We start from the raw sequence: 14237 nt of genomic DNA, 5'->3' as shown, positions 1-14237 counted from the left end.
CAAAGGACAGGTGAATGGGTGGTTTCAGGCTTTTTTTTTTACTTTTTAAATTTTTTGACTTTTTGGAGAGTGCAAGGGGCGACGATCACAGGTGACACAGGGGCGACGGTCTCAGATGACAGCAAACTCAGGTGACACAGGGGTGATGGACGTTGATAGCGGACGGCTGATTTACATTGAAAAATACTCAGCACGCCACAGCTACCACCGGGGACAGGGGGTGACGGTCTCTGTTAACACAGGGGCGACAGTCACAGGTGACAGGAGGCGATGATCACAGGGGACAGGGGATGACGATCACACTGGTGCACAAGGGGTGAAGATCTTTGGGGGTGATGAGGGGCAAAGATCTCAGGGGGTGATGAGGGGCGAAGATCTCAGGGGGTGATGAGGGGCGAAGATCTCAGGCGGTGATGAGGGGCGAAGATCTCAGGGGGTGATGAGGGGGGCGAAGATTTCAGGCGGTGATGAGGGGTGAAGATCTCAGGGGGTGATGAGGGGCGATGAGGGGGGTGATCAAAGGTGGGGGGGTAACTATATGGTGATGGCAGGGGAGGTGGGGTGATGAGGGGGATAATGTGTGTGGGTTTTCCTGTTTTTTTTTTTTTTACTATGTGGCTGATCTGCCGTGAAAACAGCAGATCAGACCGCAGCACGTCCTGACTCCTCGCTCTTCTCTGACAGACTGACTGTCAGAAGCGTGATCACGGAGCCAGAAACAGTCTGGTCACGTGATCTGCGCTCTGATTGGCCAGTCTGTCAGAGAACAGCCAATCAGAGCGATCACACAGAGGGACCGCTCTGATTGGTCCCTTGTCACGATGCCGGCTGGCAGGTAGTGGATCCTCTGTGCCAGAGAGGGATTGGCGTGGACCGTGCTAGTGGACCGGTTCTAAGCCACTACTGGTTTTCACCAGAGCCCGCCGCAAAGCGGGATGGTCTTGCTGCGGCGGTAGTGACCAGGTCGTATCCACTAGCAACGGCTCACCTCTCTGGCTGCTGAAGATAGGCGCGGTACAAGGGAGTAGGCAGAAGCAAGGTCGGACGTAGCAGAAGGTCGGGGCAGGCAGCAAGGATCGTAGTCAGGGGCAACGGCAGAAGGTCTGGAACACAGGCTAGGAACACACAAGGAACGCTTTCACTGGCACAATGGCAACAAGATCCGGCAAGGGAGTGCAGGGGAAGTGAGGTGATATAGGGAAGTGCACAGGTGAACACACTAATTGGAACCACTGCGCCAATCAGCGGCGCAGTGGCCCTTTAAATCGCAGAGACCCGGCGCGCGCGCGCCCTAGGGAGCGGGGCCGCGCGCGCCGGGACAGAACAGACGGAGAGCGAGTCAGGTAGGGGAGCCGGGGTGCGCATCGCGAGCGGGCGCTACCCGCATCGCGAATCGCATCCCGGCTGGCAGCGGAATCGCAGCGCCCCGGGTCAGAGGACGTGACCGGAGCGCTGCAGCGGGGGGAGTGAAGCGAGCGCTCCGGGGAGGAGCGGGTACCCGGAGCGCTCGGCGTAACAGTACCCCCCCCTTGGGTCTCCCCCTCTTCTTAGAGCCTGAGAACCTGAGGAGCAGACTTTTGTCTAGGATGTTGTCCTCAGGTTCCCAGGATCTCTCTTCAGGACCACAACCCTCCCAGTCCACTAAAAAAAAATTTTTCCCTCTGACCTTTTTGGCAGCTAAGATTTCTTTGACCGAGAAGATGTCCGAGGAGCCGGAAACAGGAGTGGGAGGAACAGATTTGGGAGAAAAACGGTTGAGGATGAGTGGTTTGAGAAGAGAGACGTGAAAGGCATTAGGGATACGAAGAGAAGGAGGAAGAAGAAGTTTATAAGAGACAGGATTAATTTGACACAAAATTTTGAAAGGACCAAGATAGCGTGGTCCCAACTTGTAGCTAGGGACACGGAAGCGGACATATTTAGCGGAGAGCCATACCTTGTCTCCAGGGGAAAAAACGGGAGGGGCTCTTCTTTTCTTATCCGCGAACTTCTTCATGCGTGATGAAGCCTGTAAGAGAGAATGTTGGGTCTCTCTCCATATGATGGAAAGGTCACGAGAAATTTCATCCACAGCGGGCAGACCAGAGGGCAAGGGAGTAGGGAGGGGGGGAAGAGGGTGACGGCCGTACACCACGAAAAATGGGGATTTGGAGGAAGACTCAGAGACCCTGAAGTTATACGAGAATTCGGCCCATGGGAGGAGATCTGCCCAGTCATCCTGGCGGGAGGAAACAAAATGTCGCAAATAATCACCCAAGATCTGGTTAATTCTTTCTACTTGTCCATTGGACTGGGGATGATATGCAGAAGAAAAATTTAATTTAATCTTGAGTTGTTTACAGAGAGCCCTCCAGAATTTAGACACGAATTGGACGCCTCTATCCGAGACAATCTGCGTAGGCAACCCGTGAAGACGAAAAATGTGTACAAAAAATTGTTTAGCCAACTGAGGCGCAGAAGGAAGACCAGGAAGAGGGATGAAATGTGCCATTTTGGAGAATCGATCAACGACCACCCAAATAACAGTGTTGCCACGGGAAGGGGGTAAATCAGTAATAAAATCCATACCAATCAGAGACCAAGGCTGTTCGGGGACAGGCAGAGGATGAAGAAAACCAGCGGGCTTCTGGCGAGGAGTCTTATCCCGGGCACAGATAGTGCAGGCTCGCACAAAGTCCACAACATCCGTCTCCAGAGTCGGCCACCAATAGAAGCGGGAGATGAGTTGCACAGATTTCTTGATACCCGCATGACCCGCGAGATGGGAGGAGTGACCCCATTTGAGGATTCCGAGGCGTTGGCGAGGAGAAACAAAGGTCTTTCCTGGAGGAGTCTGCCTGATGGAGGCAGGAGAAGTGGAGATCAGGCAGTCAGGTGGAATGATGTGTTGCGGAGAGAGTTCAACTTCTGAGGCATCCGAGGAACGAGAGAGAGCATCGGCCCTAATGTTCTTATCGGCAGGACGAAAGTGAATCTCAAAATTAAATCGGGCAAAGAACAGAGACCACCGGGCCTGGCGAGGATTCAGCCGTTGGGCAGACTGGAGGTAGGAGAGGTTCTTGTGGTCGGTGTAGATAATAACAGGAGAACTTGATCCCTCCAACAGATGCCTCCATTCCTCAAGTGCTAATTTAATGGCTAGAAGCTCTCGATCCCCGATGGAGTAGTTCCTCTCCGCTGGAGAGAAGGTCCTAGAGAAAAAACCACAAGTGACAGCATGCCCGGAAGAATTTTTTTGTAGAAGAACAGCTCCAGCTCCCACTGAGGAGGCATCAACCTCCAATAGGAAGGGTTTGGAAGGGTCAGGTCTGGAGAGGACGGGAGCCGAAGAAAAGGCAGACTTGAGTCGTTTAAAGGCGTCTTCTGCTTGAGGAGGCCAGGACTTGGGATCAGCATTTTTTTTGGTTAAAGCCACGATAGGAGCCACAATGGTAGAAAAATGTGGAATAAATTGCCTGTAATAATTGGCGAACCCCAAAAAGCGTTGGATAGCACGGAGTCCGGAGGGGCGTGGCCAATCTAAGACGGCAGAAAGTTTGTCTGGATCCATCTGTAGTCCCTGGCCAGAGCACAAATATCCTAGAAAAGGAAGAGATTGGCATTCAAACAGACATTTCTCAATTTTGGCATAGAGTTGGTTGTCACGAAGTCTCTGAAGAACCATACGGACATGCTGGCGGTGTTCTTCTAGATTGGCAGAAAAAATTAGGATATCGTCCAGATATACAACAACACAAGAGTATAACAGATCACGAAAAATTTCATTGACAAAGTCTTGGAAGACGGCAGGGGCGTTGCACAGGCCAAAGGGCATGACCAGATACTCAAAGTGTCCATCTCTGGTGTTAAATGCCGTTTTCCACTCGTCCCCCTCTCTGATGCGGATGAGGTTATAGGCGCCTCTTAAGTCCAATTTAGTAAAGATGTGGGCACCTTGGAGGCGATCAAAGAGTTCAGAGATGAGGGGTAAGGGGTAGCGGTTCTTAACCGTGATTTTATTAAGACCGCGGTAGTCAATGCAAGGACGTAGGGAGCCATCTTTTTTGGACACAAAGAAAAATCCGGCTCCGGCAGGAGAGGAGGATTTACGGATAAAGCCCTTTTTAAGATTCTCCTGGACGTATTCGGACATGGCAAGAGTCTCTGGGGCAGAGAGAGGATAAATTCTGCCCCGGGGTGGAGTAGTGCCCGGGAGGAGGTCGATAGGGCAATCATAAGGCCTGTGAGGAGGTAGAGTCTCAGCTTGTTTTTTGCAGAAAACATCCGCGAAGTCCATATAGGCCTTAGGGAGACCGGTTACTGGAGGAACCACAGAGTTACGGCAAGGGTTACTGGGAACCGGTTTTAGACAGTTCTTGGAACAAGAGGACCCCCAACTCTTGATCTCCCCAGTGGACCAATCCAGGGTTGGGGAATGAAGTTGAAGCCAGGGAAGTCCAAGGAGAATTTCCGAGGTGCAATTGGGGAGGACCAAAAGTTCAATCCTCTCATGATGAGATCCGATGCTCATAAGAAGGGGCTCCGTGCGGAAACGTATGGTACAGTCCAATCTTTCATTATTTACACAATTGATGTAGAGGGGTCTGGCGAGACTGGTCACGGGGATGTTGAACCTGTTGACGAGAGAGGCCAAAATAAAATTTCCTGCAGATCCAGAGTCCAAGAAGGCCACTGTAGAGAAGGAGAAGGCAGAGGCAGACATCCGCACAGGCACAGTAAGACGTGGAGAAGCAGAGTAGACATCAAGGACTGTCTCACCTTTGTGCGGAGTCAGCGTACGTCTTTCCAGGCGGGGAGGACGGATAGGACAATCCCTCAGGAAGTGTTCGGTACTAGCACAGTACAGGCAGAGGTTCTCCATACGGCGTCGTGTCCTCTCTTGAGGTGTCAGGCGAGACCGGTCGACCTGCATAGCCTCCACGGCGGGAGGCACAGGAACAGATTGCAGGGGACCAGAGGAGAGAGGAGCCGAGGAGAAGAAACGCCTCGTGCGAACAGAGTCCATATCTTGGCGGAGTTCCTGACGCCTTTCGGAAAAACGCATGTCAATGCGAGTGGCTAGGTGAATAAGTTCATGTAGATTAGCAGGAATTTCTCGTGCGGCCAGAACATCTTTAATGTTGCTGGATAGGCCTTTTTTGAAGGTCGCGCAGAGGGCCTCATTATTCCAGGACAATTCTGAAGCAAGAGTACGGAATTGTACGGCATACTCGCCAACGGAAGAATTACCCTGGACCAGGTTCAACAGGGCAGTCTCAGCAGAAGAGGCTCGGGCAGGTTCCTCAAAGACACTTCGGATTTCCGAGAAGAAGGAGTGTACAGAGGCAGTGACGGGGTCATTGCGGTCCCAGAGCGGTGTGGCCCATGACAGGGCTTTTCCGGACAGAAGGCTGACTACGAAAGCCACCTTAGACCTTTCAGTGGGAAACAGGTCCGACATCATCTCCAGATGCAGGGAACATTGGGAAAGAAAGCCACGGCAAAACTTAGAGTCCCCATCAAATTTATCCGGCAAGGATAAGCGTATCCCAGGAGCGGCCACTCGCTGCGGAGGAGGTGCAGGAGCTGGCGGAGGAGATGACTGCTGAAGCTGTGGTAGTAACTGTTGTAGCATAACGGTCAGTTGAGACAGCTGTTGGCCTTGTTGCGCTATCTGTTGTGACTGCTGGGCGACCACCGTGGTGAGGTCAGCGACAACTGGCAGAGGAACTTCAGCGGGATCCATGGCCGGATCTACTGTCACGATGCCGGCTGGCAGGTAGTGGATCCTCTGTGCCAGAGAGGGATTGGCGTGGACCGTGCTAGTGGACCGGTTCTAAGCCACTACTGGTTTTCACCAGAGCCCGCCGCAAAGCGGGATGGTCTTGCTGCGGCGGTAGTGACCAGGTCGTATCCACTAGCAACGGCTCACCTCTCTGGCTGCTGAAGATAGGCGCGGTACAAGGGAGTAGGCAGAAGCAAGGTCGGACGTAGCAGAAGGTCGGGGCAGGCAGCAAGGATCGTAGTCAGGGGCAACGGCAGAAGGTCTGGAACACAGGCTAGGAACACACAAGGAACGCTTTCACTGGCACAATGGCAACAAGATCCGGCAAGGGAGTGCAGGGGAAGTGAGGTGATATAGGGAAGTGCACAGGTGAACACACTAATTGGAACCACTGCGCCAATCAGCGGCGCAGTGGCCCTTTAAATCGCAGAGACCCGGCGCGCGCGCGCCCTAGGGAGCGGGGCCGCGCGCGCCGGGACAGAACAGACGGAGAGCGAGTCAGGTAGGGGAGCCGGGGTGCGCATCGCGAGCGGGCGCTACCCGCATCGCGAATCGCATCCCGGCTGGCAGCGGAATCGCAGCGCCCCGGGTCAGAGGACGTGACCGGAGCGCTGCAGCGGGGGGAGTGAAGCGAGCGCTCCGGGGAGGAGCGGGGACCCGGAGCGCTCGGCGTAACATCCCTGTACATGTCATAGTGATCTTGGCTGCTGATAGCAGCGGAGATCACCGACGGCTTCACTATGCAGAGCTGCACAGGGAAGCCAGGCTCTGATCGCAAAAAAAAAAGTAAACACTGGAAAAACATTTAAAAATGGTCACTAACGAGTTTATTACTTGTCATTAACCTCCCCAATGTTTTCATTGTATCAGGTTAAGGTTATATAGATACTGACTATAATGATATGTAGAGATGAGCCCAACCACAAAATATACCTCATTGAGGATTTAATGGCAGATGCATCTCCTATTATGGGCCAACACTCCCACAACAAGGAAATGAGGTTGTATCATGGATCACGGTTAAGCATTCATTGTTTTAAATATAAACAGAATTGAGTGACAGAAAATGTTCACTCTATTGGCAATCTCTTATAGTGAGATATAGATATATAAAACTATTGCTTAAAATATAAGAGCTCTATTCTGCATTCTTTAGGGTTATCCAATTTTTGACATTACAGCTGACACCTGCTTAAAATGTCCAGAATGGGAGATAACTCAAATCTTGGTTGTTAAACCAAGGTCAAAAGCAGTCAGAGCATCTATGCAGCTAGAAAGAAACTCCCCTCAGTCAACCATTAATCCTCTGTTTGATGCCCTCTGGGGGTTCCAAGTGGTTAACACGGCATCTGGGGGCTTACTGAATGCCCCTAGGTCTACTATGTTACTACTTCTATTAAACCCTCTATTGAAGGATTGTGGTCACAGCACAATGCACAGAAAAGCTGCAATATTTTATACTAGTGATCATACCTCTGGTGATCAAGTCCCATAGTAAAAAAAAAATGTAAATAAAAAATAAAACATGGAATATAAAAATTATCTCGCTTTCCCACATACAATATAAAAAATAAACAATAATAAAAAAAAATCATAATTAGAATATTAAAATGCTAAAGTAGTTTGTAACTCACTTTACCTCCTTAAAAGCTTATGGTACATGAAATGACCATTGTTAAAAAATATAAATAAAAAAAAGCCTGTCCTGAAGAAAAAAAACTATCTGGACATGATGACAGAAATATATTAAAAAAATATGGTTCCTGGAAGGCTGCTTCTTAAAAATAAACTTCTTAAAAAACAGTTACAATATATACAATAGCTATACATGTGGCAACTCCAGCAGGGATACGGCACCAGATAAAATCAGTTACCAGGCAATATTTAATATCTAAATGTATCAGGAGATAGTAGAAACAAGTACAAGGAGATTAACTATAGTTAAGAATATTTAAGTTAAAATAATTTTAATTAAAAAATGTCTTGTTACTTTTATTAAAAATGATTAACTTTTTACAGCAATATCGTGTGGCCATCCTGGAATCCCTGCCAATGCAATTTTAAGTGGAGATAAATTTGCATATGGTTCAAAAATCCATTACTCTTGCACAGGAGCTCATATATTAATAGGAAATGGAACAAGAGTTTGCCAAGAAAATGGTCGATGGAGTGGAACACTTCCTCATTGCTCAGGTATATCAGCAATAATATACAGCTTACATTCAATAATGTCTAGTCTATCTGTAGCTAACTTTATTTAGTTTAGCTTTTCCTAATAATCTACTGTTTATGGTATTGTAGAAAATAACCACAACACTTTATTAATACTTTATAATACATATGTGCTGCTATGCTTTTTTCAAAGAGAAATTTCTTAGCTGCCTTTAACCGTTTACCGTATATACTCGAGTATAAGCCGAGTTTTTCAGCACGATTTTTCGTGCTGAAAACACCCCCCTCGGCTTATACTCGAGTGAACTCCCCCACCCGCAGTGGTCTTCAACCTGCGGACTTCCAGAGGTTTCAAAACTACAACTCCCAGCAAGCCAGGGCAGCCATCGGCTGTCCGGGCTTGCTGGGAGTTGTAGTTTTGAAACCTCCGGAGGTCCGCAGGTTGAAGACCACTGCAGCCTTCAACATCATCCAGCCCCCTCTCACCCCCTTTAGTTCTGAGTACTCACCTCCGCTCGGCGCTGGTCCGGTCCTGCAGGGTTGTCCGGTAAGGAGGTGGTCCGGTGAGGAGGTGGTCCGGGCTGCTATCTTCACCGGGGAGGCCTCTTCTAAGCGCTTCGGGCCCGGCCTCAGAATAGTCACGTTGCCTTGACAACGACGCAGATACGTCGTTGTCAAGGCAACGGCTCTATTCCACGCCGGAAGCGCGGAGAAGAGGCGCCCCCGGTGAAGATAGCAGCCCGGACCACCTCCTCACCGGACCACCTCCTTACCGGACAGCCCTGCAGGACCGGACCAGCGCCGAGCGGAGGTGAGTACTCAGAACTAAAGGGGGTGAGAGGGGGCTGGATGATGTTGAAGGCCGCAGTGGTCTTCAACCTGCGGACCTCCGGAGGTTTCAAAACTACAACTCCCAGCAAGCCCGGACAGCCGATGGCTGCCCGGGCTTGCTGGGAGTTGTAGTTTTGAAACCTCTGGAGGTCCGCATGTTGAAGGCCGCAGTGGTCTTCAACCTGCGGACCTCCGGAGGTTTCAAAACTACAACTCCCAGCAAGCCCGGACAGCCGATGGCTGCCCGGGCTTGCTGGGAGTTGTAGTTTTGAAACCTCTGGAGGTCCGCAGGTTGAAGACCACTGAGGGCGAATGATGAGAAGAGGATGATGAAGGGGGGGGGGGTGTGGGGATGATGAAGGGGGGTGGGGATGATGAAGGGGGGGGGTGTGGGATGATTACAAGGGGATGATGAAGGGGGGATGTGTGGGATGATAAGGGGATGTGTGGGATGATGACAAGGGGATGATGAAGGGGGGATGTGTGGGATGATGACAAGGGGATGATGAAGGGGGGATGTGTGGGATAAGGGGATGTGTGGGATGATGACAAGGGGATGATGAAGGGGGGATGTGTGGGATAAAGGGATGTGTGGGATGATGACAAGGGGATGATGAAGGGGGGATGTGTGGGATGATGACAAGGGGATGATGAAGGGGGGATGTGTGGGATGATAAGGGGATGTGTGGGATGATGACAAGGGGATGATGAAGGGGGGATGTGTGGGATGATAAGGGGATGTGTGGGATGATGACAAGGGGATAATGAAGGGGGGATGTGTGGGATGATGACAAGGGGATGATGAGGATGTTAATGACGGGTCTGGATGATGACAGGGGGGGATGAGGTATTTCCCACCCTAGGCTTATTCTCGAGTCAATAACTTTTCCTGGGATTTTGGGTTGAAATTAGGGGTCTCGGCTTATACTCGGGTCGGCTTATACTCGAGTATATACGGTAAGTCATTTTACCCAAAAATCCACAGCCAAATGGAAAAAAAAAAAAATCCTTGTGCGACAAAATTGAAGAAAAAAAATAAGTTTTGTAAATTTTGGGGGCTTCCGTTTCTACACAATGCATTTTTCAGTAAAAATGACAACTTATCATTGTTCTGTACAATACAGACTGTACCGTACATACAGTTAAAATGATACCCTAGTTATATAGGTTTAATTTTGTTGTACTTCTGGAAAAAGCATAACTACATGCAGGAACATTTATACATTTAAAAATGTCCCATTCTGATCCCTATAACTTTTTTATTTTTCCGCATATGGGGATGTATGAGGGCTCATTTTTTGTACCGTAATCTGAAGTTTTTATCGGTACCATTTTTGTTTTGATGGAACTTTTTGATAGCCTTTTATTTATTTTTTCAATGTATTAAAAGTGACAAAAGATACCTTATTTTGAACTTTTGATTTTTTTTTTTGTGTACGCCATTGACTGTGTGGTTTACCTAATGATATATTTTTATAGTTTGGACATTTAAACATGCGGCGATACCACATATGTTTATATTTATTTCACTGAGGCGGTCCCGAACAGCCCGACTGAAGTGCCGGGATGCTTTAAGTTTCACTGCAGACGCGGTGGTCAACTTTGATCGCCACGTCTGAAGGGTTAATACTGGCATCACGACGATCGGTGATGTCCGGTATTAGCCACGGGTCCTGGCTGTTGATGGCCGCCGGGACTGAATCGATATGATGCAGGGTCACTGCGTGACCTCACGTTATATTGCGAGAGCCAGTGCAGGAAATAAATATACATCCTGCATTGTTAAGGAGTTAAGAAACACATAAATATTGATAGTCACCAGTGAATATTTTCATGTCTGATATGAACCTTAAAGGTCGATTGTCCATAGAATATTGACATTAAATGCTCAATATAATGTTAGTATACCTGATACCCTCCACATTCCTTTTTCCACTGCAGTTCTATATTATGTTCCATCTTAATGTTCCATCCTGTTTCTCACATTACGGTACTTTATGCCCAGTGTGGTTTGGTAGTCAGAGACATGATGCTTAAGATCTGACCATGTCTTAGAAGCAGGCGACCATTTTACCTAAACAAAGAAGGGACATGAGAGGAAGGGCAGCAAAAAGTTAAAAGAGTTTAAGGAAATGTTCACTTAAAATTTAGCATTAATGTGTTATTTATGATTTACGAGCAAGCACTGCTTTAATTGTAATATTTACTTTAGATTTATATCCATATTTAAGGCGTTTGTCAAATTTTATAGTATCCAAGCAGAGGAAAAAGCTGTTGATATCGCTCCATCAGCTCTGTCCACAACCCTAAAACAGCTTTATTCATCTATTTTTCTATACCAATTAGGCTGTTAATATTATAAAATTATTGATGTGTATTTTTTTGGCTGTCAATTGATTGCATAGGCAAGCCCCTAGTAAATAAAATAGTTCCATTAAAAAATGCAACTACAAAAGTTCTTATTTGGCCATGTCAACAGGAAAATAAAATAGTTTTGACTCTCAAAATAACAGAGATGCAACCTAAATAAATAAATTAAATAATTAGTTAATTAATTAATACAATTGTTGTGTTGAGTGTTTGGGTAAGGTTAAAATAAATCCTAATATAGTAAATGAGTTATTAAAATTGTACAACATATCAGCATTTATCTGCTGGGTCCATTCCAGGTTAAGGTTAACTTATGTTTTCATTTTGTTTACATGTTTAGATCAGCAACATAGTACAATCAGTACGATGATCAGTATAGAACAGAATAGATCAGTACAATAGAATTAACTGGATCCCCAGACATCGGGATTTAAAGGGGTACTCCCGAGGAAAACTTTTTTTTTTTTTAAATCAACTTGTGCCAGAAAGTTAAACAGATTTGTAAATCACTTCTGTTAAAAAATCTTAATCCTTCCAATACTTTTTAGGGGCTGTATACTAAAGAGAAATCCAAAAAAGAAATGCATTTCCTCTGATGTTATGACCACAGTTCTCTCTGCTGACCTCTGCTGTCCCTTTTAGGAACTATCCAGAGCACCATATGTTTGCTATGGGTATTTTCTCCTGCTCTGGACAGTTTCTAAAATGGACAACAGAGGTCAGCAGAGAGCACTGTAGTCATGACATTAGAGGAAATGCATTTCTTGTTTGGATTTATCTTTAGTATACAGCCCCTATAAAGTACTGGAAGGATTATGATTTTTTAATAGAAGTGATTTACAAATCTGTTCAACTTTCTGCCACTAGTTGATTTAAAAAATAAAAGTTTTCCGATGGAGTACCCCTTTAAGTAAGAATGCGGCACAATGACAGGAAACTGCTTTTTTTGCTCATAGAAATCAATCACCACTCAACTTCATTTCTCAGATTGTTCTTGTTTAATTAAAACTTGCTAGCAGATTAAGAGGGATCGATTGACAAATTATACAGCACATTTTTACCAGAAGCAAATCTCATTCAAATTGCTCTTAATTTAAATAAAAACATTTCTTTTTGGAAACTACATGTATGAATTATTGTTATAGTTGACTATTTTATTTTCATGTTTTTGAATATATAATTTAAGGAAATAATCCTGGGATATGTAGTGACCCTGGAATCCCAGCCCATGGATCACGTCTTGGAAATGAGTTCAAAACAAAAAGTTTACTTCGTTTTTCTTGTGAAATGGGTTATACGCTTATTGGATCTATGGAGCGGACTTGTTTATCAAATGGGTCATGGTCTGGAACACAACCATTCTGTGAAGGTAAGTATAATCTGCTGACATTGACTTTAAAGTATCATGTATGCCTATTCTTAGAAAGATACTGTACATTTTCATAATTTGATTCCCGGTTGCATCTTGCTGAACCACTTTAAGAAATGTAATAAAATTCAATGACATAAAATTTATAGAAAACTAAAAAAAAATTCTGCTGTAAGAAGCTACTCTACAACATAATATGTTTACTTTACCTTTGTGAGCAGAGGGCAAAGAGCTTAGTAAAAACAAGAAACATCAAGTTAATGTTAGGCTGGGTTCACACTACGTTTTGTCCCATACGGGAGCGCATACGGCAGGGGGGAGCTAAAAGCTCGCGCTCCCGTATGTCACCGTATGCGCTCCCGTATGTCATTCATTTCAATGAGCCGACCGGAGTGAAACATTCGGTCCGGTCGGCTCATTTTTGCGCCGTATGCGCTTTTACAACCGGACCTAAAACCGTGGTTGACCACAGTTTTAGGTCCAGTTGTAAAAGCGCATACGGTGCAAAAATGAGCCGACCGAACGTTTCACTCCGGTCGGCTCCCCCCTGCCGTATGCGCTCCCGTATGGGACAAAACGTAGTGTGAACCCAGCCTTAACAAGGTTATGCTCGTCTTGCCATAAAAGGCTCAGTTTAAATCCTTTCTTGTCAGTGTCTTCAGATTTGACTGGAAAAAATAGTACTATATGTGGTAATATTCTTCCTGTCAATATGGCAGACACCTCATCGGAAGTAATTGGACCCATAGATGTTTGTTGTACAATGAATCGATCTGGCATTTTGTCATGACATCTATTCTTAAAGGGGTACTCCACCCCTAGACATCTTATTCCCTATCCAAAGGATAGGGGATAAGATGTCTGATCGCCGGGGTCCCGCTGCTGGGGACCCCGGGGATCGCTGCTGCAGCACCCCGCTATCATTACTGCGCAGAGCGAGATCACTCTGCACGTAATGACGGGCAATACAGGGGCCGGAGCATCGTTATGTCATGGCTCCGTCCCCTCGTGACGTCACGGCCCGCCCCCGTCAATACAAGTCTATGGGAGGGGGCATGGCAGTCGTGGCACGCCCCCTGCCATAGACTTGCATTAAGGGGATGGACCGTGATGTCATGGGGGGGCGGAGCCATGATGTCACGCTGCTCCGGCCCCTGTATCGCCCGTCATTACGCACAGAGCGAACTCGCTCTGTGCAGTAATGATAGCGGGGTGCCGCAGCGGCGATCCCTGGGGTCCCCAGCAGCAGGACCGCGGCGATCTTACATCTTATCCACTATCCTTTGGATAGGGGATAAGATGCCAGGGGCAGAGTACCCCTTTAAGAGGACAATAGAAAACACCATTGGATTGCAAATAGTACATAGACCCCCCTGTAGCAGACCCCAGAATAGAACTAGGCTACACATCAGATGTTCCAATTAAAGATATAAGCCCTTGAACTAAACAGAACACCCATATACAGACCGCACATCTGGCACAATCCTACTTGTATGTAAAGACCCCCCCCCCTAAGCATACACACTACCTGAAAATTACAGCCCCCAGATCAAAAACCCTAAGACCCCATACCAGACCTCATGTATGTATATGCAGACCCTTTGTATACAGCACCAAAAGTTTACAGACCTCAAGATCAGACCCCCTAAAAATTTCAATCCACAGGTCAGACCCTCCCATGTTTTCTCCCCCAACACTCCAGTAACAAAGTGACCAACCGGTGTAGAAGGA

At 47.0% G+C, this 14237-nt stretch overlaps 1 protein-coding gene across 3 annotated transcripts in view; it reads left to right on the top strand.

Annotated features, from left to right (window-relative positions):
- CSMD1 (CUB and Sushi multiple domains 1) overlaps window positions 1–14237 on the top strand; it is a 1887231-nt gene that overhangs the window by 1794663 nt on the left and 78331 nt on the right. For all 3 annotated transcript variants that reach the window (XM_056565713.1, XM_056565712.1, XM_056565715.1), the window contains exons 56-57: window positions 7784–7957; window positions 12324–12506. In XM_056565713.1, the coding sequence (XP_056421688.1) occupies window positions 7784–7957; window positions 12324–12506 (357 nt within the window). The remainder of the gene's footprint in view (window positions 1–7783; window positions 7958–12323; window positions 12507–14237) is intronic.

This window comes from Hyla sarda, chromosome 3 (assembly GCF_029499605.1).
Source record: "Hyla sarda isolate aHylSar1 chromosome 3, aHylSar1.hap1, whole genome shotgun sequence".
Lineage (NCBI taxonomy): Eukaryota > Metazoa > Chordata > Amphibia > Anura > Hylidae > Hyla > Hyla sarda.
Note: the sequence above shows the minus strand (reverse complement) of the source record. Positions and strands in the feature narration are given on the sequence as shown.